General features: G+C 36.5%; 1 protein-coding gene across 2 annotated transcripts in view; it reads right to left on the bottom strand.

Annotated features, from left to right (window-relative positions):
* Positions 1-822: 822 nt before the first annotated feature.
* Positions 823-25,091, bottom strand: part of EDA25 (CCAAT-binding factor) — a 60,533-nt gene continuing 36,264 nt past the window's right edge. The window contains exons 8-16 of one of the 2 annotated variants that reach the window (XM_090003466.1): positions 18,884-18,976; positions 16,560-16,718; positions 12,170-12,253; positions 11,936-12,079; positions 10,185-10,274; positions 3,463-3,545; positions 2,941-3,327; positions 1,942-2,179; positions 823-1,622 (exon numbers count right to left, since the gene is read on the bottom strand). In XM_090003466.1, the coding sequence (XP_089859592.1) occupies positions 912-1,622; positions 1,942-2,179; positions 2,941-3,327; positions 3,463-3,545; positions 10,185-10,274; positions 11,936-12,079; positions 12,170-12,253; positions 16,560-16,718; positions 18,884-18,976 (1,989 nt within the window). In that variant the 3' untranslated portion in view covers positions 823-911. The remainder of the gene's footprint in view (positions 1,623-1,941; positions 2,180-2,940; positions 3,328-3,462; positions 3,546-10,184; positions 10,275-11,935; positions 12,080-12,169; positions 12,254-16,559; positions 16,719-18,883; positions 18,977-25,091) is intronic. The other variant, XM_090003467.1, reaches the window with a different exon arrangement.

The raw sequence follows: 25,091 nt of genomic DNA, 5'->3' as shown, positions 1-25,091 counted from the left end.
GATGGGTAGAAAGGGTCGTCACGCTTCCTCAGTTAAGCAGAATAAGTGTTGTTGAAATGTTTGGCAAAATACTTGCCTGAATAACATGATGATGCCCATGTTGTCGAAACCCTATCAGAATGGCTCGTTCCACCTTCATCGGTATGCGTCAGAATAGTTGCGCCTTGACTAGGCTAAGTGCATACATATTACTCAAGAATGACGCAACCCACCCAGTGCCCAGTCTTGATCTGGATTGTGAGAGCCACCTTAGGGCTCATAATCCAGACATGGGCTGTCTTAAAGAGCACTAGGTGCTGGCTATTCTTGGTCTTGAACTCTTTAAATATAGGGGCCAAAATGCCAGCCAGATTTACAGGATGGACCCTGTGCCTAACCATCTGATTGTGGATGAATATTGATGGATTGTATTTGTATGGACAGCACAGGAAAAGGCTAATAAGAACCTTTGTGGTCTTTGATTTCATACGGGATTTTCAGTCTTTTGCATGGTTGGCATTTTCAAGACTTTGTATCGGATCGGCCAATGACTCAGGCAAGTCGAGCAGTTTGATTTAATTTATTAGAAATAAGTAATGAATACATAATTTATAATACAAAAGATCAAAATATTAAAATATAAGTATATTTTATCAGGGAAATTGAAATATGTAAACCAGTAAAATATGTAAACTAGTATGAATTGAGATTTTCATAAGGTTTTTTGTAAATCTAAGCTTGCAGATGCATTATGTGCTGTCCATTTGCTTGAAAACAGCTATCGGATCATCATAATCCGATCAAAAAATGTGATTTTGCATGCATGAACATTTACAAAAATTCTGAGCCATTGATTTTCAAACCTTAAAAAATCTTTGTTGTTATACATCATAATCTGATGATCTATGAGTCTGTTTCTATAAAACCAAACATCAATTACGCTTTCTTTTACCAGGTTTATCCCTCCTTCCTTCTCCCTGATCGTCCTCCTTCAACAAATCCTCATATTCATAGAGGCTAGCAAAGGGAGATACTGCAGATTTCTTCCCCTGAGCTCTTTGAAGTTTCCTTTTCGCAGATGCTTTGCTAACATTCACTGTATCCAAATCAATTTCATCATCATCACCTCCAGTGAAAATTGTATGTCGATCTGCAGAGGCTGCAGAGGACTTCCACTTTTTCCTCTTCCCAGTGCCTTCTTCAATATGAAGATCATCTTCTAAATTCATATGACCATCACCAAAATCGTCATCCCCATCACTATCTTGAGCAAAGCCAGCCGGAGTATCTGCTACACCATCACTGCCATCCGTGAGTAATTCATCATCATCATCAATAACTTCATCAAGCTTATCATAGTCGTACTCGCCATCACTTTCTAGCCCTGTGCCTGCTGGAGCTTCCAACAATTCATCAATCTCCTCATTGTCACTCTCATCGCCACCATCAAAATCATATTCACCATTATCAACACCAAGCAATTCTCCAGCTGCCTCGTCTTCACTCTGCTTCTTCTTCTTCTTCCGGCTTGTTGACCCTTTTTTATTCATATAGAACTTGTGAAATACTATATCCTCGGGAGGAACTTCCTCCTCGCCCAGTGACAAAATCTCTAGTCCTACAAAATGTTTGTTCAGGTCCAGCTGCACCAAAAGTCAAAAATAAGAACAAAATCATAGATATGCTAAAAATGAGTCATTCGTACTAAACAACATTAAATGTAGACCACAAAAACAGAAAAATATCATTCTACCACAAGGATAATTTTCTTAGTGGTGTTAAATGATATGCATATTTGCTGAATGCCCAACGTTCAATTTTCTTTCCTAGAAATGCAGCATTAACGGCCAGGGCTTGATTTTGACTGCAGACTTACCATATATCCCATACACACATTCATGCAAGGCCGAAATGTGATATAAAGGTCTTTCTTTACACACACACACACACACACACACACACCTTTCTAGCAGGTGCAATTTCAGAACCACCATGCCATGTGCCTCCAGATCTCCAGCTGGATTTTGGTTTCTTTTCAACAAATTTGTCCAAAAATGCAGAAAGAGACAAGTCCCTTATTGGCTCTCCATTATAAACAATAATGGCCCCAGATAGTAAGGTACGGGCCATCGTAGCTACTGATGGATGCACGTGTGATGCTAATGCTGCCAACTCCCACCAGCTTGTTCGATCTGCATTACTGTTACAGCAATCAATTCAAAATATTAAGAAGAAGAACCCTTTACATCAATCTAGGTCTCACCATGTTATGACTATTCTTATAGTTAAGTGGGTGAGATAACCCCCACATGAATTACTCTACAGACGTAAAATTTGGAAAACGAGGTGCGAAGAGAAAATGGCTAGAGTATTATGAATTCCAACATGACAAAAACTCAGATTGTACATTTGAGGAAAAAAATAATCAATAGATATAAGGAGATGACAGAATACAAAGTAGTCAGCTTAAACAAGAGTTAACAAGTCCATTTTTCAAAGAATTGTGGTACAGTTTCCAGACAGAACCCAAATGTCACGTATCCACCATTTCATGCTGCCAGTTGTACACACTTCAAGGTTAATTTTGAAATTAATGGAAAATGTCAAGGTATTTCAGGGGAAAATGTCAGTACATTACACATAGCAGCAGCCAACTGTCGAGACCTACTTTTCCAAACCAACAGTTGGGTCAAGAAACCTTACTCTTGACCCAACTGTTGGGTCAAGAAACCATACTCTTCCTAGTGTCTCTGCAGTGGGAGTGCCTCTAAGGCAAGCTCACAAAATCCATCCACACTTAACACCCAAAAAGGAAGAACCTACTCCACTCCATTATTGTGGAAATATCCTGCATGGCACACCCAGAATGTGGGGCCATAAAATGCAAAGGCACATGCTACAAAGAGCTAAGCTGAAACACAAGAAAAGAAACACATAAAGGGTTGTAATTTGTAAACATACCAGAAAGAAGGTTCCCGATGCTTAACATCATACCCACAAGGCATTGCTGGTGTCATATTGGGAACCTGATTATGTTCATTCTCACGTCCAGTTACTGCATCATGTCCTCCCATGCTTGATTTTACATCCATATCAGCTCCAAACAAATCTGCTTCTCCCTCTGAACCACTTCTTTCATCATTTGACAAATCTAGATCTGGAACTTCACTCTCCTCTGAATCAGAATTCCTATTAATCTCAACAGCATTATGTCCATTGGTCACAGAATCTGCTGAAATGGTAGCATTCTTGATGGGAGAAATCTCTGCTGTATCATGAGAATCCTCTATGACATCCTTAAAATGTTCAAAATCATCATCACCAGACTCATTTTGCAGCAACATGTTCCTGAAAAATCAATTAAATTACGATCAGTGGCAGAGCTTTGTCGCACGCACACACAATGAAACCAGCAAACAAACATAAAACACTTTTAACTTGGTGCAAGACACAAGATGCATACAATTAAACTTAAAACCTAACCATAGAGGAGGTCTTGCTTTCAGAACTTCGGACAAGAGAACCAGGCATCCACATGCATATTGGGGTGGTTGATGAAGGGCAACCTGCAGATATGGTGGACATGTCAAAGCACCCCATATCATGTTAAATTCTTGAAAGCCATTAACAGTACAATGGTTGTATTATCAAACCAATGTCCAAATGAAATGAGCATAGCTAATCCTTTTGGATTGTGTTCACTGAATCCACTAACTACATAAATGAGATAAACTAGGATATTACATTATGCTGACAGCACAGTATCTTAGTTTATCCCTTGTTAAAATGTAAAACTGTACATATATGTATATATAATAATATTATATTATTATATATATATAAATACATTTTTCATTTCTTTCATTTCTGTAATTTTTTTCCTTTATTTTTATTTTTTGTCTTTATGTCATCTAGTTCAGTTTGAACTAGAATGACTGTTGCTAGTCAAGTCCTGTCCAGACTTGACTAGCAATAGAGCTGTTGGACTGACACAGTCCAACAGCTCTTAATAGAGCTGTTGGACTGTGCCCAACAGCTCTATTGAGTCCTCTTTCAGCTGTGTATATAAAGGGGTGCAGCCCCTCTTGTATTTTACTCCAATGCTTCTTAAGCAATTGGTTTTTCATATCAATAAAGAATACATTTTTATTTTTATTTTGTTTCCAGTTATACCCTTTTTAAGGGTTATGCTTTAGTGTCATTCTTGACACTTGCTCTTGTTAATCTAAGCTCGTGTTTCGAAGATCCCCATTTCATTTCATGGTATCAGAGCCGCAGAAGTACTAAATCTTGAGGAAAAGCTGCCTCGGTTTCCGTGCCCGTTTGCAAAAGTGTTCGCCACTTGAAGAGAAGTGTTTTATCACTTCATTGGAGAGGATTTCACATCTTGTTGTATTGTTTTTTTTTTTTCATTTTCCTTCTTGTTTCTCTTCTATCCCTATTCTTTCTCTCCTTGTAATCGATGGATGACAATGATAAAATCACCATCATGCCTATGAAACTAAGTGATACGAACTATGTAACATGGGCTTCAATCATGAAGCACCATATATGGGGGAAATGCTTATGGGGGATTGTGGATGGTTCCGATTCGGAACCTAAGCTATCTCTTACTAAAAAGGAGGGAGATAAAGAAGTCCCTCTATCGGAAGAAGAGAAAATCAAGGCTATTGCCTCATACGAGAAGAAATGGAAAGAATGGAGAATATCTCATGCGAAGATAATGTCATGGCTTATCAATAGCGTTGACATTAAAAAATGCTCAAGTCTTGCCAAATTTGATCATGCTGATAAGGCATGGGAATACCTTAAGAATATGTATTCCCTTAAAGATATTGCACACGTGTGCAACCTCCAAGAAAAAGTTTGAATGATGACACAAGGAGACAAAACTATTTGTGAATATTACAATGGGTTGTCCGAACTTTGGGAAGAACTTTCCCTTTTAGAACCAAAGTGGCATTGTGCCGAAGACATCGAGCTTCGTCAGAAACAACTCGATGCTGAACATTTTTACCAGTTTATCACTGGATTAAGGCCGGAATTTGAAACCACTAAATCGGCCCTACTTCACCGGGGAAAAATTCCTTCTATTGTTGAAACTATTGAAGAGTTAACAATGGAAGAAAATCGTCTCCGGAAAGGTTCTTTAAAAATTGAAGATGATTCCGTTTTAGCCGTGTCTAGACAAGGGAATCATGTTCGATCATATAGGCCTCCTCACTTTAACCGACAAAATTGTGACTATGATAAGAAGAAAGTTATTTGTCATCACTGTCATGAAACAGGACACTACAGGCCACAATGTCCCAAACTTAAGGAGCTGAAAGAAAAAAGAGCTGCAATTGCTGGATCGGAGCCTAAAGATCAGGATGCACCAGTTTCCCTGGCCCAACTAATGGAGATTCTTCAGCCTCTCATCAAAGGTGCCTCTTCCTCATCTGAAGCTTCAACCGGCGCAGCAGCCTCATCTTTTTCTGATCTAGGTAAAATTTCTTGGCTTCTTGACTCTGGTGCATCTTTTCATATGACCCCAAATAATCAAAGTCTATCCAAATGTGTTAAAAATAAAACAAGTGTGTCAAAGGTCTTTACTGCTGATGGGACTTCTCTTGAAATAGAAGGAATAGAAAATTTTGAAAAAATTTATAAAACAAAAAAAAAATTTATTCCAAAAATTAGACATGTTCCCAAATTAAATTTAAATCTTTTATCTGTATCTCAAATTTCTGATTATGGGTGTAATATTTCTTTTTCTTCTCATGGTTGTTGGGTACAGGATCGCCAACCAGGCAAGCTGATTGGGGAAGGCCATAGAGAAGGAGGACTCTATTACATGGATTTTTTGGAAATGCCGAAGAAAGCTTTTTGTTATAATATTCAAAAAATAGAGTTGGAACTGTGGCATAAGAGACTTGATCACCCACATATAGCCAAAATCCAACATTTTCCAAATCTAAGGAAATTTTGTAACTCTGAATCATTTGATTGTAAAGATTGTATTCTCGGCAAAATGAAAAGATTACCATTTCAGAACAGAACCTTTTTCTCTTCAAGACCACTTGAATTAATACACTCGGATGTTTGGGGTCCTGCACCAGTAATTTCTAAAGGAGGATTTGTTTAGTATGTTATTTTTGTCGATGATTTCTCCCGACATACGTGGATGTACTTTCTCAAACATAAGTCTAAAGTATTTTCATACTTTCAAACTTTTCATAATATGGTTAAAAACAAGTTTCAAAATGATATTACTATTTTTCGCACAGATTCAGGGGGAGAGTTTTTATCCACAGATTTTCAAAATTATCTTAAATTGCATGGCATCACACATCAAAGATCTTGTCCTTATACACCTCAACAAAATGGACTGGCAGAACGAAAACATCGCCATATTATAGAAACCACTAGGACTTTATTAATAGCAAATCAAGTCCCGAAAGACTTTTGGGCAGAAGCTGCCTTAACTGCCACCTATCTCATTAATAGGATGCCATCTTCTTCGTTACAAAATATCACTCCCATTGAAAAACTTATGAACATTTCTCCAGACTACTCTAGACTAAGAATATTTGGGTGCAAATGTTTCATATTTACTGACAAAAATGATAAACTTTCCCCTCGTGCGATTCCCTGTGCCTTTTTAGGATATGCTGAAAACCAGAAAGGTTATAGATGTTTTGACTTCAAAAATAATAAACTATATGTGTCTAGAAATGTTTCCTTTCTTGAAAAGGAGAGCTTCTTTGATTTTAGAAAATTAAAAGACGTCACTGAGTACTCCTTTTTGCTAGAACTAACATCAACATCTGATGAATATGACCTTGACTGTAACTTTGATGATGATCAAAGAATTATTGATCTTAATGTTGAAAATGAAGAAGTTCATAGAGATACTAGTATTCAATATTCCAGGCGACAAGAGTCTAATCCTCCATGTGCACTTGAGAAATATTCTAACATTCCAACTAGACAATCAACCCGAATCTCGAGGCCTCCAGGAAAGTTTGTATCATACGAGTCTTTCTCACCCACATATAGGGCAGTTATTGCATTAATTCACTCATATGAAGAACCATCCACATATTTTCAAGCAAAAAATGATATCAAATGGATAGAAGCCATGAAAGCTGAATTAGATGCACTTGAAAAGGCTTCTACATGGAATATTCAAGATCTTCATCCAGGGAAGAAAACTATAGGATGTCGATGGGTTTATAAAATTAAAACCAAGAGTGATGGTACTCTTGAAAGATATAAAGCCCGTTTAGTAGCCAAAGGTTATGCCCAAGAATATGGGATTGATTATGAAGAAACCTTTGCTCCGGTGGCTCGTATGACTACTGTCCGAACCTTAATTGCCTTAGCTTCTATCAAAAAATGGTCTATTTTTCAAATGGATGTCAAAAATGCTTTTTTAAATGGAAAGCTAGTTGAAGAAGTATATATGGAACCCCCTCCTGGTCTAAGTATTCCTAAGGGTAAAGTCCTTCGCTTAGAAAAAACTCTTTATGGAATTAAACAAGCACCAAAAGCTTGGTATGATAGGTTTAGTCGTGTTATGATTGATATTGGTTTTCAATTCTGTTTAACTGACACTGCTTTGTTTATTAAGAATTCTGATGCAGGGATCATTGTTCTTCTTCTCTATGTGGATGATATGATCATCACCGGAAGCGATAAACAGGGAGTTGAAACAATCAAAACACTTCTTAAATCTCATTTTGAAATGACTGATTTGGGTTTGTTGAGATATTTTTTAGGCGTTGAAGTTGCTTATTCTTCTAGAGGATATTTATTATCTCAGACTAAATTTGCTTTTGATATTGTTTTCAGGTCTGGTATTACTGATGATAAGAAAGTCGACACTCCAGAAGTTGTTAATGTTAAAATGAAGATTGATGATGGAGAACTTCTTGCAGACCCTACTCCTTACAGACAGCTTTTCGGGGCACTTTCCTATCTATCCATTACCAGACCAGATATAGCACATGTTGTTCATACAGCAAGTCAATTTCAACATGCTCCTACTTCTGTTCATATGAGAGCAGTCATGCGTATTATCAGATACATCAAGTCCTCTCTTTCACGAGGACTTTTCTTATCTTCCTCCTCTTCTCTTGATTTAATTGCATATACTGATGCTGATTGGGGAGGTGATCCCAATAACAGACACTCAACCACTGGCTTTTGTGTCTTTTTAGGGGAATCATTAATCTCGTGGAGGTGTAAAAAGCAGCAGAAGGTTTCTCTCTCATCCACCGAAGCTGAATACAGAGCCATGGCAACCACGACCATGGAAGTAGTTTGGCTCCGACGACTGCTTGCTGACATGGAAGTTGAAGCAACAAAGGCTTCACAAATGTGTTGTGACAACAAAAGTGCGATCTATATTGTCAGTAACAGAACATTCCACGAACGCACCAAACACATCGAAATGGATTGTCACTACGTCAGAGAGGAATATCTACACGGGATAATTGATCTGCCATATGTTACTTCAGAATATCAGTTAGCAGACTTCTTTACAAAGCCTCTTGCTGCTCCCCGATTTCACTTTCTCTTAGACAAACTTTCGATCATTGTACCGTAATTTTGAGAGGGAGTGTTAAAATGTAAAACTGTACATATATGTATATATAATAATATTATATTATTATATATATATAAATACATTTTTCATTTCTTTCATTTCTGTAATTTTTTTCCTTTATTTTTATTTTTTGTCTTTATGTCATCTAGTTCAGTTTGAACTAGAATGACTGTTGCTAGTCAAGTCTTGTCCAGACTTGACTAGCAATAGAGTTGTTGGACTGACACAGTCCAAGAGCTGTTGGACTGTGCCCAACAGCTCTATTGAGTCCTCTTTCAGCTGTGTATATAAAGGGGTGCAGCCCCTTTTGTATTTTACTCCAATGCTTCTTAAGCAATTGGTTTTTCATATCAATAAAGAATACATTTTTATTTTTATTTTGTTTCCAGTTATACCCTTTTTAAGGGTTATGCTTTAGTGTCATTCTTGACGCTTGCTCTTGTTAATCTAAGCTCGTGTTTCGAAGATCCCCATTTCATTTCATCCCTAAGTTAAATAGTGGTACGAACTACGAACCAAGAAAATTCTCAAAAACATTAAAAATAATGTGCATGGCAAGCAACCGCAACATATGAATTTGAAGCATGAACTGTCTAGGCTACATCAGTACTTTAGGTGACCATGGTACCATGCTAGTATGACTAATTTTCCACTTGCAATGATCTGTGTAGATTGTAGGGAAGACAGATTTCAGGATGTGGGTATGACAATAAAGAAAATATTTTGATATTCTGATGACAGAGATTCTATACAATCTATTTCACAAACCAACGAATAATGGCACCATGAGGGAGGGAAAAATCAATGATATGAATGGTGTACCTTCTAGTGCAAGACTATGTCACATAGGTGCGGGTGCGGATATGGGTGCGGATCCGGTGATGCAGCACTTTAAAAAACTTGGGTGCGGGGGTGCGGGGGTGCGGGGGTGCAGGGAGGGTATGTATATTAACAGTTTTAGGTTAACACTACTAATATGTGTCTGCATTTATGTATTCATATATATATAATATAGATAAAACTGGACTTGGTTAGGGTTAACTGAATCTACTTTTAGACAGAAATGGACCTCAGTGTGGTTGACTTCACCAGGCACAAAGTCGTGTCCAAGTGTCGCACCCACATGGGTGCAGGTGCAACGCGGGTGCGGTGCCGTGTTAGAAGAGTCCGTGTTACATAGGTGCAAGCTAATAGATTGATGAAATCATGTAAACTTGAGAAGAACTATGTAGAGATCATTTAATGACTATCACAGTAAGGTAAAAGCAATATGAAGCAGAGCAGATCTTTGCTGAAAGGATGCATATAAATATAGCAGAATAAGTGGCCAAAAATTCATAATACAAGACTTTTAATGTCTTTAAGGGTCAGCAATTTTGAACATTAATGCAAAAGCTAAGATAAATGTGGTTTGATGTCTTCAAGGGACATAAAGTGAGCACAGCTATTTTCTTAAAGCACAAAGCAAATGATAGGCAGGGGCAATACAAGGCAGAGACTAGAGAGTATACACAAAAGATATCCAGGATGCCAACTCATAATTAAACACATCCAAGCTTCCAATGTCAATAAAGTATTAGGTGATAGGAACTATGAAATATTGCTAAGTTACCTGCAGCAGTCGTTTTGAAAAGGCAGATACTCTCTTTATGTTGACATCACTTTTCATTGCTTGCAACAAGAGTGCGAGAAACCTTTCAGACTGAATAACGAGAATGCAAAAATAAGTCAGTTGAACTCACCAGGTACAAGGTATTCTGATGACAATTTCAACTTGATACATATAAGCAAAATATGCACACTAGCTTGTGCACCCTATATGTTAAGAATGCACCATATATATTAGGAACATGGGCTTAGAAACATGTACACAAGGGTTCTGGGTCATGGGTTGGTAGGCCTCTATGTACCAAGAGACTCCATACCCAAACGCGCATGGGTGTGTGCACAGCATTAAACTTCAACTAGAAAGAACACAAAAGATGAACATGTGCTTACTAGATATGAAGAACCAGTGCAAACCCATAACAAGAGTTGTGTGGATTGTGACCTAAAGTAGATTAGCGCATAACAATGTTGAGGACAAAACAATTGATTTAGACATGCTGATGGGGCTTGCAAGCACTCATAATAACCATAAATTTCATGTTCAGACCTGAAGGAAAAAAGAACAAACAAATAATGGATGTATCTTATTCAGGTTAAAAGTTGCAAAGGGCTTCTTGTTCTCAAAATTGGGTTGCACAAGCTGCTATGCTCCAACATGTGTGAAAAAACAGTTCTTTCATCTCACTCCAACAGTGAATGATAGGTTTGTGCCCAAAGAAGATGCGAACCTGAAATGCCCCATCATGCTTACTCCCTATTCAATAAGCATTTTGGGCAACAGAACAACTAATAGACGGTCAATCAGCCTTTTCTTTTATTTTTATTAATTTTTGCTGGGCCAAGGGAAAACCCTCCATCACCGACGGCACATTGGCAGGCCTCCAGTCAACGAGTCATTATTTAACCTGGTTTTGCAAAAATTTCCCCAGATATAACCCTGGAAACTCCCCAAATTGCGAACATGTTCGCTATGGTATTAGTTAACACTGTGTATCAAACAACTAAAAATGTGACAGTTTCACCACGTGTATGGCTTGAGAACTTGATATAGCCTTACAATGACGCCCTCAAGATCTACTCAGCTTGATACAGTGACCAAGTCAGCTCTGTACCCCTGGATCAAATTCATTATATTTTTCAGTTGTATTATGCATATTTTCTAGCATATAATTATTAAAGGCTGATCCATGCAATGCCCATCTATACATAAAACTTATCATTGAGGTTAGCATTTGGGTCTTCTTATACCATCAGGTGCGCAAGTTTGTATTATTTAGTGTTGTACACAACCAAAATCACAGCAATGAAAGTACACATTTCATTTCAAGAGCAACTCATATTTTAGCATGATAATGGAACCCAGGCATGATAAATTATTTAATCAATCAAAGAGAGATCAACTATTGAAAGGGTCTTAGAAACGAAACCATCACTTATGCTTTTACGCTAGCTCTAGCATATCGGTTGTTTAACAGCCAGAATATCCTCTTTGGATGACAAACTTGCTCTCAATTGGCACTCCAATGGATTGAGAACTGGTTTGCATGCCAACACTATCCAAACCAAAGAGAAACATTCACCCACAAATTATATAGTTATATATGCTCTATTCCATTATTTCATGAAAGGACAACCATATATGATAAATACCCCCAAATAAGAAACATTACAAGTATTACAAAAAATCTTTATGGAAAATACTCGAAAACTAAGAAAAAGGAGATCCTGAAATCAAGCAAAAGTGAAGATCATTACACTAGATGACTTCATGATAGTGGGAACCAGGAGAGTTGAATACAGGGCACGATAAAAACGATCGCTCACTGCCTGGTTTTTGGCCAATATCTGAAAAAGAAGCATCAATGCTTGTACACCAATGTTGAAATTTTTTGAGTGAGCCTACCAATGGAGATGTTCTGTATTAGTGCAGAGGAATTTTTATAATTTGACAACCCTGAGCAGAACTCAAATGAACTCTCAGTTTCTCACCAATTTGAAAAGCACAGGAGTTTGACGTTCAATAACAGCATCCGCCTCCTCGTATGACACAAAAGGAAACGCCCTATTGACCCCCTGCAATGAAAACCAAACAAGTGTTCAAACAAATTTAATGCTCAAGTGTTATTTTATCGGTGTTTTTAATGTTCAAGAATTTACTTGCAAGATAAAACTGGCCAATTAATCATGTCATCATAGGTAACAAAGGTCGAACCAGAAAAGTGGAAATTATCCACAAACACATGAAAATAACTTTTTGAAAATAAGCATCAGAAAACAGTCAGACTATGAAGTTTTTCTGCCCCATGGACACCACATTTACACAATGCCATCATCCAAGGAATGACAGAAACAAGGTGCCACTTCTTCACATGCACACATGCCCTCAAAAGAATAACCATGCCAGCTATGTCACATAGGTGCGGGTGCGGATGCGGCAATTTAAAAGAACTTGGGTGAGGGGGTGCGGGGAGTATATATATATAATTTTTAACAGTTTTAAGTTAACATTACGTGTATTTGTGTGCATATATATATATATATATGAACTTGATTGGGGTTAACTGAATCTACTTTTGGATAGAAATAGACCTCAGTGTGGTGGACTTCACCTAACACAAAGGAAGCTGTGTCCAAGTGTCACACCCGCCTGGGTGTGGGTGCGATGCGGGTTCCGTGCCCTGTTAGAAGAGTCTGTTTGACATAGCATGTCAGTAATCAATTGGCACTTGAAAATCTGACAGTCAATGAACACAGAGTAGGAACTGACGTCAGCCTATGCTACATTGTGATTCTACAAGCAACCTAACATAGGACAGAGAGAGAGAAGATTGAAAGAAAAAATCTGTCTCATTCTCCAAAATTCATCTATCAAAAGGAAATCCAGAAGAGTATAGTTCACAAGAGAACATCTGAGTAAGAGAATGGGTATCAAAAGAAGGCTCCTGCCCAGTAATACAGAAGGGATGCTAATTCAAGTCAAGTGAGACTGCAGCATGGGACAGAAAACTTACAGAGGGAAACAAGGGATGAGTTCAACAAAAAGGACGTCACTGTTAAAATATGATTGTATATATATATGGATAGATAGATAGATAGATAGATCATGACACATACATATATATATATATATAATTACATATATATATATATATATATATATATATGTCCATGTGTCTATCTACATATATAAATACATATATTTATATATTTTCTTTGTAATACCCACTAGGGGTAAAATAGTCTTTTTACCCCCATTCACGCCATGTATATTTTTCCCTATTTCTTTTTCTCTTTTCTTTTTCTTTCTTTTTCTTTTCTTTTTTCTTTTTCCTTTTTCCTTGGAAATGCCACCCCTTGAGTGACGTTGGAAGGGCTCCAACATCCCTTAGGAGCCCTTCCAAGGGTTCTCTTTTTGTGCCTATAAATAAAGGGGTTCTCCCCCATTGTAAGTATGCTTCTTTGAAGCCCTCTTGAATGGAATATATTTTTTTACTTCATTTTGTGTGTTTCTACCACTTTTGTGGTTTGTTGTATTTTTGCCCAGTGGCTACTTGTGTAGGTGTGTGTTTTGCTCTTGGAGATATCGCTTCCCTCATTTGGCACTTCATTACAGTGACCTCTTGGTGGATCATGGTGTAGAGAATCTAACAGCTAAAGACCTAATATTTGACAGCCATAGTTTTATCAATTTTTCTGTTTAAGATAAAACTAAGTTAACAGCCATGCTCTTTGACCTTTTAAGGGAGAAATTTAGTAAGAATGTCCTGGTACATAATACAGACCGAAATGGCATGGGAACTATGGATGCAACAGGGCAGACATCACATTGCAAACTCATCAGTCACATGAACAGTGTGCAGAGACAACCATATCCTTGAAGAGATTCCTGGGAATCATCATATCAGGATAATTAACCATGACAGTGGTATACAGAGGGCAGGAGTAGATGAATGATTCAGCAAGAACATGGGTTAAAGTTACCCCAATATGAGGACAACAGCATAAGCAATGTAAACATAATCAGGCCCGTGCAATAGGCAAAAGAGGCAACCCAAATTTAGACGAATCTTGTCTCTTGAATTTTTTTAAGCATTGTAGATCAAAAGTGTGCTTATTGTTGCTTATGCAAACATTTTAGGCTGCCACATGGACACTGCATACATATCCATGCAGATACACCAAGACACTTCATGGACACAATCAACATTGGTCATTAGCATTATCTATTTCCTATTATGGTCTTGATTGCTTATTTTTATTCACTTGCATTCTTACATTATATTTCAATTGAAAATTGGTTTTATTATTTTATGTTTTTAACTATAGTGATTCAGAATTGGTGTTCAAAAGTTCGCATTTAAGATTATATTTATGGTTTGTTGCTTTAGGTCAAGAAACATGTGTGTGTGTACAACTGTGTTCTCTGACTTAATTTTTGAGAGCTGTCGTGTCATGCCAAGCATATTTGCATTGTTTTCTGTTCCAGCATCCATATCCATGTGGATTTTAGCCCCTTTCCTAAAGAATCATGATCCTATGCCCATTTTCCTTAGAATTATGTTGGATTTCTCATTGTTTTGGTATTTCCAGATGTCTTCAAAATTTTCTTGAAGTTTGATTATCTTTTCCTGATGCTATCAACATTCTGCAGAGGCTTTTCAGCTCTACTGATATTCTGATACCACTTTTGAGTTGACTGCACTGGGGCTCTCTGACGTTCTTTCTTATAATTGGTCATGTCTGACATATAGTCTCACAATAGTCTGAGCACTATTATTCAAGTGTGCTCACTCTTGCAAAGAAAAGTTACTGGCATCACAGTCCACACTTGGCTTACTGTAGCTACACTCCCTGGGAAGCAGTGATGTTGTCAACTACTTTCATCTGTATTCAACTGAGCTAGTGCCTTGCCTGCCTAGAAATTTGGTAGGATGATCAAGTATCTGGTGTTAGAATCAAGAATTGTCATTACTAATGGCTGTTCTAGTGATTTTTACTTCAGTTACCTAGCCAAGTGTTAATGGCACATTCTGGAAAGAAGACTGTGATATTGAGATTAGAAGTTGCTCCAATATGAAGCTGATCCATCCTCATAATCATCGCATGTAAAAGCAAATTATATCCAGACTTGAACTTCTGCAACATTTGGAGTCTGCTTTGGGTCAAATGGTTGTCCACTTGATCAAAAAGGAGGCAGTGATCATTATACATCAAAAAGGAGGCAGTGATCATTACACATATTCAAGCAGCCAAGACATGAACCATCTAGGCTACACTTGCTTCTGATATAGCTCTATATTATATTTTTGCATTGACTTTTTGGTTGATTGATGACCTTGTATTCATATGACCCGTAAAGAGTTTACCCTGCCATTTTTTTTTAAGGATAAAAAGTTTACTCTGCCTGTTGTGCTGTTGTTTGTCCTTTTCAGTGTGTTACCACTGCTGAAAACCTCCCTGACAGTTACAAAGTTGGATCAGTTAGTTATGACTGTATGTCTATTTTTGCTGTTTCACAAGTTAGCAGTTATTTTGGTTTTTGTATCACAAGAGTTTGATTTTTCACTCTATTCATTTTCTCCTCTAGTGATCGTAGTTGGGACAACAAATCAGGGAAGCAACCAGGAGGGAGAGTTGTATTGCATGCCTCAGTCATCTATTAAAGCAGAAAATAAAGTTAGGGTTGATATTAATGCTGATGTTTTTTGGTTATATTGTTTGCTCAGTGATTTTAGGATGATTGCTACATTCATTTTATACTGCAACAATAAGAGTGTGGTATGTATTGCCAATTAGAATACATCTAAGTACTAGTAAAAATGTCAATCTCGACTGACAATTTTGCCAGAGAGTTCTTTAAGTGTTTTATTACCTTGCCTCAAATTCTGATTTCTTTAACAAATTCCTTTGAGCCTTGTTCTGAATTTCTGCTTAACAAACTCAAAGGAATCCTTTCTTCAATCAAAGGTATGCAGTTATTCAACGTTACCTTCACTATTATCAGTTTCATGCATCTATGAGATCTAACAACCCAACAATCACATATCCTCAGATTGCCCCACTTTAAGGACCAAAAAGCATGGGATGCCACCTCAACTAAGTGCTCAAAACAAATATGTATGTAACATGTGTATGGTTGAAGTGTGTGTGTCTGTAATGCCAATACAATTACATGAAGCAAGAAAACGTGCAACACAAAAAATAACAAATACTTGTATAACAGAATAAAAGGACATGCAATAAATGAACTACTCATACTAAGGGAGTTTCTGAAAGGCAAAAGATAACATGTATGCTACTAAAAATGCAACTCGAACGGACAATAAATATGATATACAAGATAGGTCACAGGTTGGAAGGAAAAATCAATCATACGTACAATTAGAAGTGAAGATAAAAGACGGGAATCTATTTCAACAGCAGATGGCAAGGATGAATTTTCATGTTTCTTGTCATGAAGAGTTTTAGCAACTTGTTTCTGCATCATTTTCTTTCCTTTTACAGCTTTTTCACCACCATTCACATCAGAAATCAATACCTGGAACAAATAGAAAAAATCTCATTAGTTCTACAAAGATTGGTAAAAGTAAAGTTCATAGTACAAATGCAGCAAACTTTCCAACTGGCATTTAATAGTATAATAAACAAAAGCATCTTTATATTACATTATGTTCTCAGAAAACATAAAATAGGTACATGTGAATAATAACCCACAAGCACTTGTAAATCAACCCAAATGATGACACAAATGAAGACTATCCTTAACCAATCCGAATTAATTTCTTACAACTCAATAGTCACTGGATATAACCTCAGAAAAGTGTGTACAGGAGATTCTACAGGTGTAGATATGCATTTCAGAATAGTTGGAAGGCACATTCTGATCCAAGGAAATTGTATTTACTTATACAGAAATCATGCACCCTCATGTATATGGTTAGCAAGCTTCCAGGATTAAGAATCCCATGAAAATGGCACAGTGAATACCCTATTTTTATCAGGCTAAAAGAGATAAATCGGCTTCTTCTCTATTTCTCCAGCCATAACATTACATTAATTTTTACAAACATGATGAGCATTTTTATGAAAATTCAGTTTAAAAATGAGATATGCTAAGAACATTTATAGTGTTACATATTACCAGTTGGTTTACTACTCCCTATTTGCTATGATAATGGTGAATTAATGATTTTTGTGTAAGAACATGTAAAGTTGTATATGTTTGCACAGTTGACATGCATAAAGTGATCTGTCTATATAATTTATAGCAGGAAAGCAAGCAAAATCTCTATGTTTTCATAGGAAACCATACAAAGAAGACATACACACAGAAAGGGGAAGAAAAGAGTAAAACACAATAAGAAAGAGGAAGCCAGTATAAAGAGATCACTATAAAATCGTTATTGACAGTATTGTATAATTGTGGAAAATTCCACATTGGCCACACCAACTAGTTTTGGACAATTACACATTGGTAGGGGGTGGAAGTCAGGTAAGATGGGTTGGTTTCATCTGTCTGTCCAAACCAAACCCAAAAAGACCCTGGCAGAACCTTGGCCTGAACAATATACCAAGCACCTCTCATGCTTGGTGAAAAAAGAAAATCAGTAGGGTCCAACCAGATGGAACCCAGGCCCATCCAGGGTCAATAGGGCTTTCCCAAATCCAATAGGACCGAGGCTGAGCCCAACCCCAACTAAGGGTCCTGTAAGGATGTGGGTGGGTCAAGGTTGGGGCCTGACCTGTCAGGCCCTAATGAACATCAGGCTCAGTAAATTCGGGCCACCCCAAGCCCACCCCTACACAGTACACATATTGTGCACACTGTATAAAATTAATTTCCAAGACAGGGTAGACAGTATACACATCTTACAGTTGTGCATGAATACACATCGAGCACATTGTCCCAAAATAAAACTAGGTAACATCCGTTTTAACCATAACCACAAACATGATTCTTTGATATTCTCAGCAAAAAAATATTCAGGATACTTCAGAAAATTTTGCTGCTCTGAAAAAAAACATATCAAGAAAACATAAAATTAATTATTTAAACCAACTATCCAAACCCACACTTTGTGAATCTATGGTATTGTATTATTAAAGTAGTTTCATAGTAAGAGAGAGAGATGCTTATTTGAAAGAATACAGAAATATCACCATATTGATCAGAAGAGAGGAGAAGAGGACCCCCAATTATCCATACAATGGCCTAGTTTCATTTTCCAAAGGCAACAAATTGTTGGGAAAATTCACATGAAGTGGACATGACATCTAATGTTTGCTTTCTAAATAAAAACTTTTGGTCAAAGGATAAACTATCCTATTTAATACTTTTTGTTTGAATAAGATGTGCATCATCATCTTGTCATTTTTTATAAAATCCCAATGAATATAGCAATAGCAATAGCATTATCATTTTCTGTGAGTTATCATAAAAATTTGCAATAAATTCAAAACATTAGCAAATATTTGTAATCTACGGTTTTAACAGCAGTAAACATCTATGCAATTATTTCAAATTCTAATTAAAGAAGAAAAAACACAGAAGTGAATCTAAGCTTTATATTATAGAATTAAGCACATGTGTTAAACAAAAGATATTTCATGAAAAGTACTAGAATGGGAAATATCAAAATAAAGGGGACGGTTTGTAAGACAGGCATATCAAAATAGAAGAGTAAAATCAACGAGCCTTCACACCTTAAACAGTGCAAAATAAACATCCACCAATCTCTTTGCTACTTTAGGGCCCTCCCCTTTGCTGTGAAAGACAATCTGGTTCAGGAAATTTACCTGCACAGGAAACATATATCAAACCCTAGCAACAATAATGCATCAGAGTTAGTGATGTATTCTCCTAAAGACCTTTCAACTAATAAGGATTGTTAAATATGGATTGAGTGTGCATCACTGAATCAAGATGTACAATTGAAAATAAAAATAATAGCAAAAAATCTAGTAGCCATGGTTTACCAGGTTGGAAACAGCAACTTAACACCTTGAGATTCAAATTAGTTTTTGATGCCTTAAAAACAAGGACAGGTTTAGAAAAGAAAAGAAACAACAGACATGTAAAAGAAATGAAAACAAAAAAATGTGAAACATGTCAAAAATAGAAAAGAGACATGTTTTCTTCTGATAATACTTGAAAAGGAACCTTTACTTGATAATCAAAAGCTGAAGTTTTGAATGACATGCACCATAGTCCTAGGAACTTCCAGTATGCACATAGTCTTCTTCTTCTTCTTCTACCTCCGCCTCTTATTCTTCTTCTCTCTCTCTCTCTTTCTCTCTCCCCCTTCCTCTGCCTCTTATTATTATTATTATCTCCCCCTTCCTCCGCCTCTTCTTCTTCTATCTCTGTATCTGTCTCCCCTTCCTCCGCCTCTTTTTCTTCTTCTCTCTTTGTCTGTCTTTGTCTAAAATGGAAAAGATTCTTTTGTTTTTGTGTGTGTTTTTATTTCAGCAATTCTCCACGTGTACAATGTATCAGAAGAGGAATTTAAAATTTTGTTAATTCTGTAATGGCTCTGAGCAAATTACTCTTAATCAGATTTTGTTGCCGCTGATTTTTTGTTGATAGAAGTTCTGTAATTGTTGTAATTGCTATGTCTGTATAATAGGTTTTGTAATATAACAGGTTTACCATGCAGCTATGCTTCACAATAGTGGTATTTTTTATACTTTGTGCATTTGTTGATTAATTTTATGTTGGATAAATCTTTGTTGTTAATCTTAATAATTTTTGGCCAGGTTTTGTAATAATATGTTTACTATGCTTGACTATAGCAATATCTTATGCTTCGTGCATTTGTTGTTGATTGATTTTATGATGGATACAGGTTTGCTATTAGTTTTAGCACTTTATTTTAAGAATTTAGATTGTTTTTAAATTATTTGGCATTTGTTGATAGTCCTTGGATTTGCTTATTCAATTGTTTTTAATATTTGAGCAGATTTTGTAATGTTCGACATGTTTTTTTGTCTATTGCTTATTGTTGATTGTTTTTATGTTGCATACATGTTTATTACTAATTTTAACAGCTCATTTGCATGTTTTTTATATTTTTTAATTAAGGTACCGACTAGTCTTTTTAGGGCTCCACCGACTAGGCACCGCCTAGCGTTTTTGACAACATAGTCTTAATGTACCACAATTTATCAAGTTTTGCCTATATAGACAACATTGTTACTATGCTACCACAACCCCATCTTATAACATTCAAACCGTCACATCACCTTCAATAAAAGAAACTCAATGTTATAAGTATCGTATAATATTATTTTTATTGTTTATTCTAACGATACGATACATACTCGTATCGCGATATGAGTGTATTGTATCCATATCAGGTGTATCATACAATACACCCCTGTATCATACGTTGTACAATACACTTCAGGAGCACTTTAAAAGGCCCAAAACTTTTTTTTTACTTTGGGTTTTAAAGACCTTCTTAGGGCTGATTTCTCCATTTATATAAAGGTCATTAGAGAAAAACCTACGAAACCATACGACACTTGAAAGCGCTTTGGGGTCTGATTCTTGCGTAAGAAAGAGGCCTTTGTAATTTTCTTGCATAAGAGTGTATTTTCACCCAAATTTCACTCAAGTGAGATAAGGTAAAAAATCTCCATAAACTCTGTTCTTTTTTTATGTTTTTAGAAGATATTACTTTATTTTTAGTTTTTCACCTGTAATCTCATTTGTTTGCCCTTAGAACTCAAAATTTATCCCTAAATATGTTATTGAGCATTGTTTTACAGCTTTATAGTGATTAAATTTAGTAATCAATGCTTTAGGAGGTCGATAGAGGGTAGAGATCTTGGACGATGTCTCTCAAAGGATCCTGCATTGAAAAATTGTACACAAGTTGACTTGGGCATGTGTGTGAAATGAATAGTGAAATGAAAATTTTGTGGTTTTGTAATAAATGGAGGATTGTAAAGATTTAAATGTTATGTTGTAAGGCATAACAATTCCACCGTGAAATTATATACACATCGCATTCCAATTGATATTCGTGTTGAGCTTCTTACTAGTCTTATAAAAGATGATAAAAGAAAGGCACGAGTAAGTGCAGCATTTGTGAGAGAAAAATTGCCAAATGTGGTTCTTAATTCAAAAGATGAAGATGACCCATCATCATCTCAAGCCACTGAAAGATGCAATAAACGAAGAAAATAATTGAGATGAAGTTTCATATTGAAGATGATGTTTATATATAGACATATTTTCTGAATTCTAGCTTGTATGTCTTTGCCCTTAGCATGGCATCCTGTAACTAAAAAATGTAACTTTAACTTTTGTAACGAGTTATGAAACTCGTTTAGCTTTTGAATGTATCATTATTTTGTCTTAACCAATTGTATTTGTGGTGATTAGATGTATGGCTACACAACCAAATGCGTGGTTGTTAAATGTTTAATAGCATATTTATGTTTAGTTAATCTTATTACATAAATATATTGTGTTCTTGTATTCTATGGGTTTTTTTTTAGATTTTTAAAGATCTTTTTAGTGAAATTTATGATTATTTACGATATGTATCTTACTTTGGGCCCGACCGATATGGGTTACGATACGCTACTTACAACCTTGAAAAAACTACAAAACATCCTCTACCCTACTAAGTTTCTAAGACTAAAGCACTCCAACGAAAGAAAGATTCATTCCCAAGCTTTTTTTGTAACTAAACAAATTCAAGTTGTGAAAAGTAGCAAATTATTATAATATCCCAACCATAATATCGATAAGTAAAGCAAAAAATGGATTGTTAAAATGAATTTTAACCCATTAACCAATCCACCACACTACCTCAAGAAAGGAACAACAGGGGACTGTGCTAATATACTGCACAGAAATAATGGGAATGTAAACGATCAGTGAAAATACTGATTCCAAGAAAACAAATTCAAATATAATGATAAATAAACAATATATTGTACAGACCCATCTCCAACACCAGAATGCCTAATCATAAGATGAACAACAGAGGTTCTCAGAACAAGAAATTTACAATATTCATCAATATGTCAAAATCTGTAACTTGACTCACAGTACCCTAGTACCCTTTTGCCTCAAATTTCTTTACTTTAAAGGAAGTCCCAACCAACTCCGCCTGTGTATAATTGTTCAGTTATACACTGCCGGTCCCAAGCCCGAATAAAGGAGGAGGGTTGTGGTAGGCCAGTGACAGCCAGCATAAAAACTTAGTCATACCCTATGAATATGAATCAATATGAGAATTTCGTTGGGGCGTTCCCTACTGAGCGACGCGCTGTACTCTATAGGCCCGGAGGCAGTGACAAATGGGCAAAGGTTGCTAGGTCGTCGCCCAGAAGCGACGCGTCACACCGGCGCCCGGGTGTGGTGTCAAATAGGCAAGGGTTCCCTCACTTTGTTGGACGGATGGGGGTAAAGAAGTTAGTCCAAGACCATAAAATTAGGTTAGCCACTTGGAACATAGGGTCTTTAACTGGTAATTTGGTAGAGTTAGTAAAGGTGATGTGGAGGAGAAAAATTGATATTTTATGTCTACAAGAGACCAAATGGGTAGGTGAGAAAGCAAAAGTGATAGAACCTTGGGGATATAAGATTTGGTAAACAGGAATAAATAGAAATAGGAATGGAGTAGGGATTGTTATTAGTCGTGAGTTTATAGATAATGTAGTAGAGGTCCGTAGGAAGGGTGATAGGATTTTACTTATTAAATTAGTATTAGGTACAGATATTATTAATATTATTAGTGTTTATGCACCTCAAGTAGGTTTAGATGATTCTATTAAGCGTCAATTTTGGGAAGATTTAGATGGAGTAGTACAAGGGATATCTTATGGAGAAAAGCTTTTCATCGGTCTAAAGTAGGTGCACTGCTATGTAAGGATACATCATGGTGGAACGAGGATGTCAAATTAGCTATTAAGGTCAAAAGAGAGTGTTATAGAAATCTAAGTAAGAGTCGTGATAATGAGAATTTGGAGAAGTATATGATAGCAAAGAAGGAAGCTAAAAAAGTAGTTTGAAACGCGAGGGATAAGGTATATAAAGAGATTTATGACAAGTTGGATACCAAAGAAAGCGAGAAGGATATTTATAGGCTTGCAAAGATGAGAGATAGGAAATCGAGGGATTTGGGTATGGTTAGATGTATCAAAGATGAAACGCAAAGAGTTTTAGTCAAAGATGAGGAGATTAAGGGGAGATGGAAAGATTATTTTGATAAGTTATTTAATGGAAGTCATGCTCAGGATCTTGGAGACTTCTCCATTCCTTTTCATGAGATGAATCGTGACTTCATGCGCAAGATTCAAAAGAAAGAAATTGCGAAGGCTTTGAAGAAAATGAAATCAAGAAGGGCAGTTGGCCCAGATGGTATATGTATAGAAGCTTGAAAATGCTTGGGTGAGAAAGGTTTAGAATGATTGACAAATCTTTTTAAGAAGATTTGGCGGACAAATAAGATGCCTAATGAGTGGAGGAAGAGTACTTTGGTGCCTCTATATAAGAATAAGGGTGATATACAAGATTGCACAAACTATCGCGGTATAAAACTCATGAGTCATACTATGAAACTTTGAGAGAGGGTGATTGAGTCTAAGTTGAGAAAGATTGTCATGATATCGGAGAATCAATTTGGTTTTATGCCTGGAAGATCAACTATGGAAGCTATACATCTTCTTAGACAACTTATTGAGAGAAATAGAGAGAGGAACAAAGATTTGCATATGGTTTTTATTTTTATTGATTTGGAGAAGGCATACGATAGAGTACCCAAGGATGTTCTCTGGTGGACAATGATGAAGAAAGGTGTTTCTCTCAAGTACATTAGTATAATTAAAGATATGTACGAAGGAGTAGTAACCAATGTCCGCACTTATGGAGGGGTGACAACCAATTTTCCTATAACGGTTGGGTTACATCAAGGATTTGCTTTAAGCCCTTTCCTATTTGCTATAGTGATGGATGAGCTTACGAGATCAATTCAAGAAAATGTGTCGTGGTGTATGTTGTTTACTGATGATATTGTTTTGATTGATGAGTCTAGAGCTGGGGTTAATGCTAAGTTAGAATTATGGAGACAGACATTGGAAGCAAGAGGTTTTAAGTTGAGTAAGAGTAAGACAGAATATATGGAATATCAGTTTAGTAAGCAACGAAGTAGTGATGGGAGTGTAGTGAAGCTTGGTGAGCAAGAAATATCGGTGGATGATTGTTTCAAATATTTGGGATCTATCATTCAAAAGTATGGAGAAATTGATGGAGATATAAATCATAGGATAAAGGTTGGGTGGATGAAATAGAAAAGTGCAACTGGAGTGTTGTGCGATCATAGAATGCTATTGCGGTTGAAGGAAAAGTTTTATAGGACGACAATTAGGCCCACTTTACTATATGGTACGGAATGTTGGGCTGCCAAGAGACATCATATTCAAAAAATGAGTGTAGCTGAGATGCGGATGCTTAGATGGATGTGTGGAAATACAATAAAAGATAAGATTCGGAACGAAGAGATACGTAAGAAGGTAGGTGTTGCACCCATTGAAAATAAGATGCGAGAGAATCGTTTACTGTGGTTTGGACATATTCGGCGAAGGCCTAATGATGCTCCAGTTAGAAGGATGGAGAAATGGGAAAATATATTAGTTAAAAGAGGTCGGGGTAGGCCTAGGAAGACTTGGATGGAGATGATAGGAAAGGATATGAATGCTTTAAACCTCACCGAGGACATGGCATTGGATAGAAATGATTGGAGGAGAAGGATTCATGTGGAAGACCCAGAATGATTTTCTTTTTTGGTTCATATCGCCGACCCCAATTGTTTTGGGATGAAGGCGTAGTTGTTGTTGTTGTTGTAAAGGAAGTCCCAACCATTAACTATGAAAGGGCATCCAAGTCAACCACCTA

This window comes from Nuphar pumila, chromosome 4 (assembly GCF_984573655.1).
Source record: "Nuphar pumila chromosome 4, dmNupPumi1.hap1.1, whole genome shotgun sequence".
Classification (NCBI taxonomy): domain Eukaryota; kingdom Viridiplantae; phylum Streptophyta; class Magnoliopsida; order Nymphaeales; family Nymphaeaceae; genus Nuphar; species Nuphar pumila.
The sequence above is the reverse complement of the archived record's forward strand: the minus strand, read 5'-3'. Positions and strand labels throughout refer to the sequence as shown.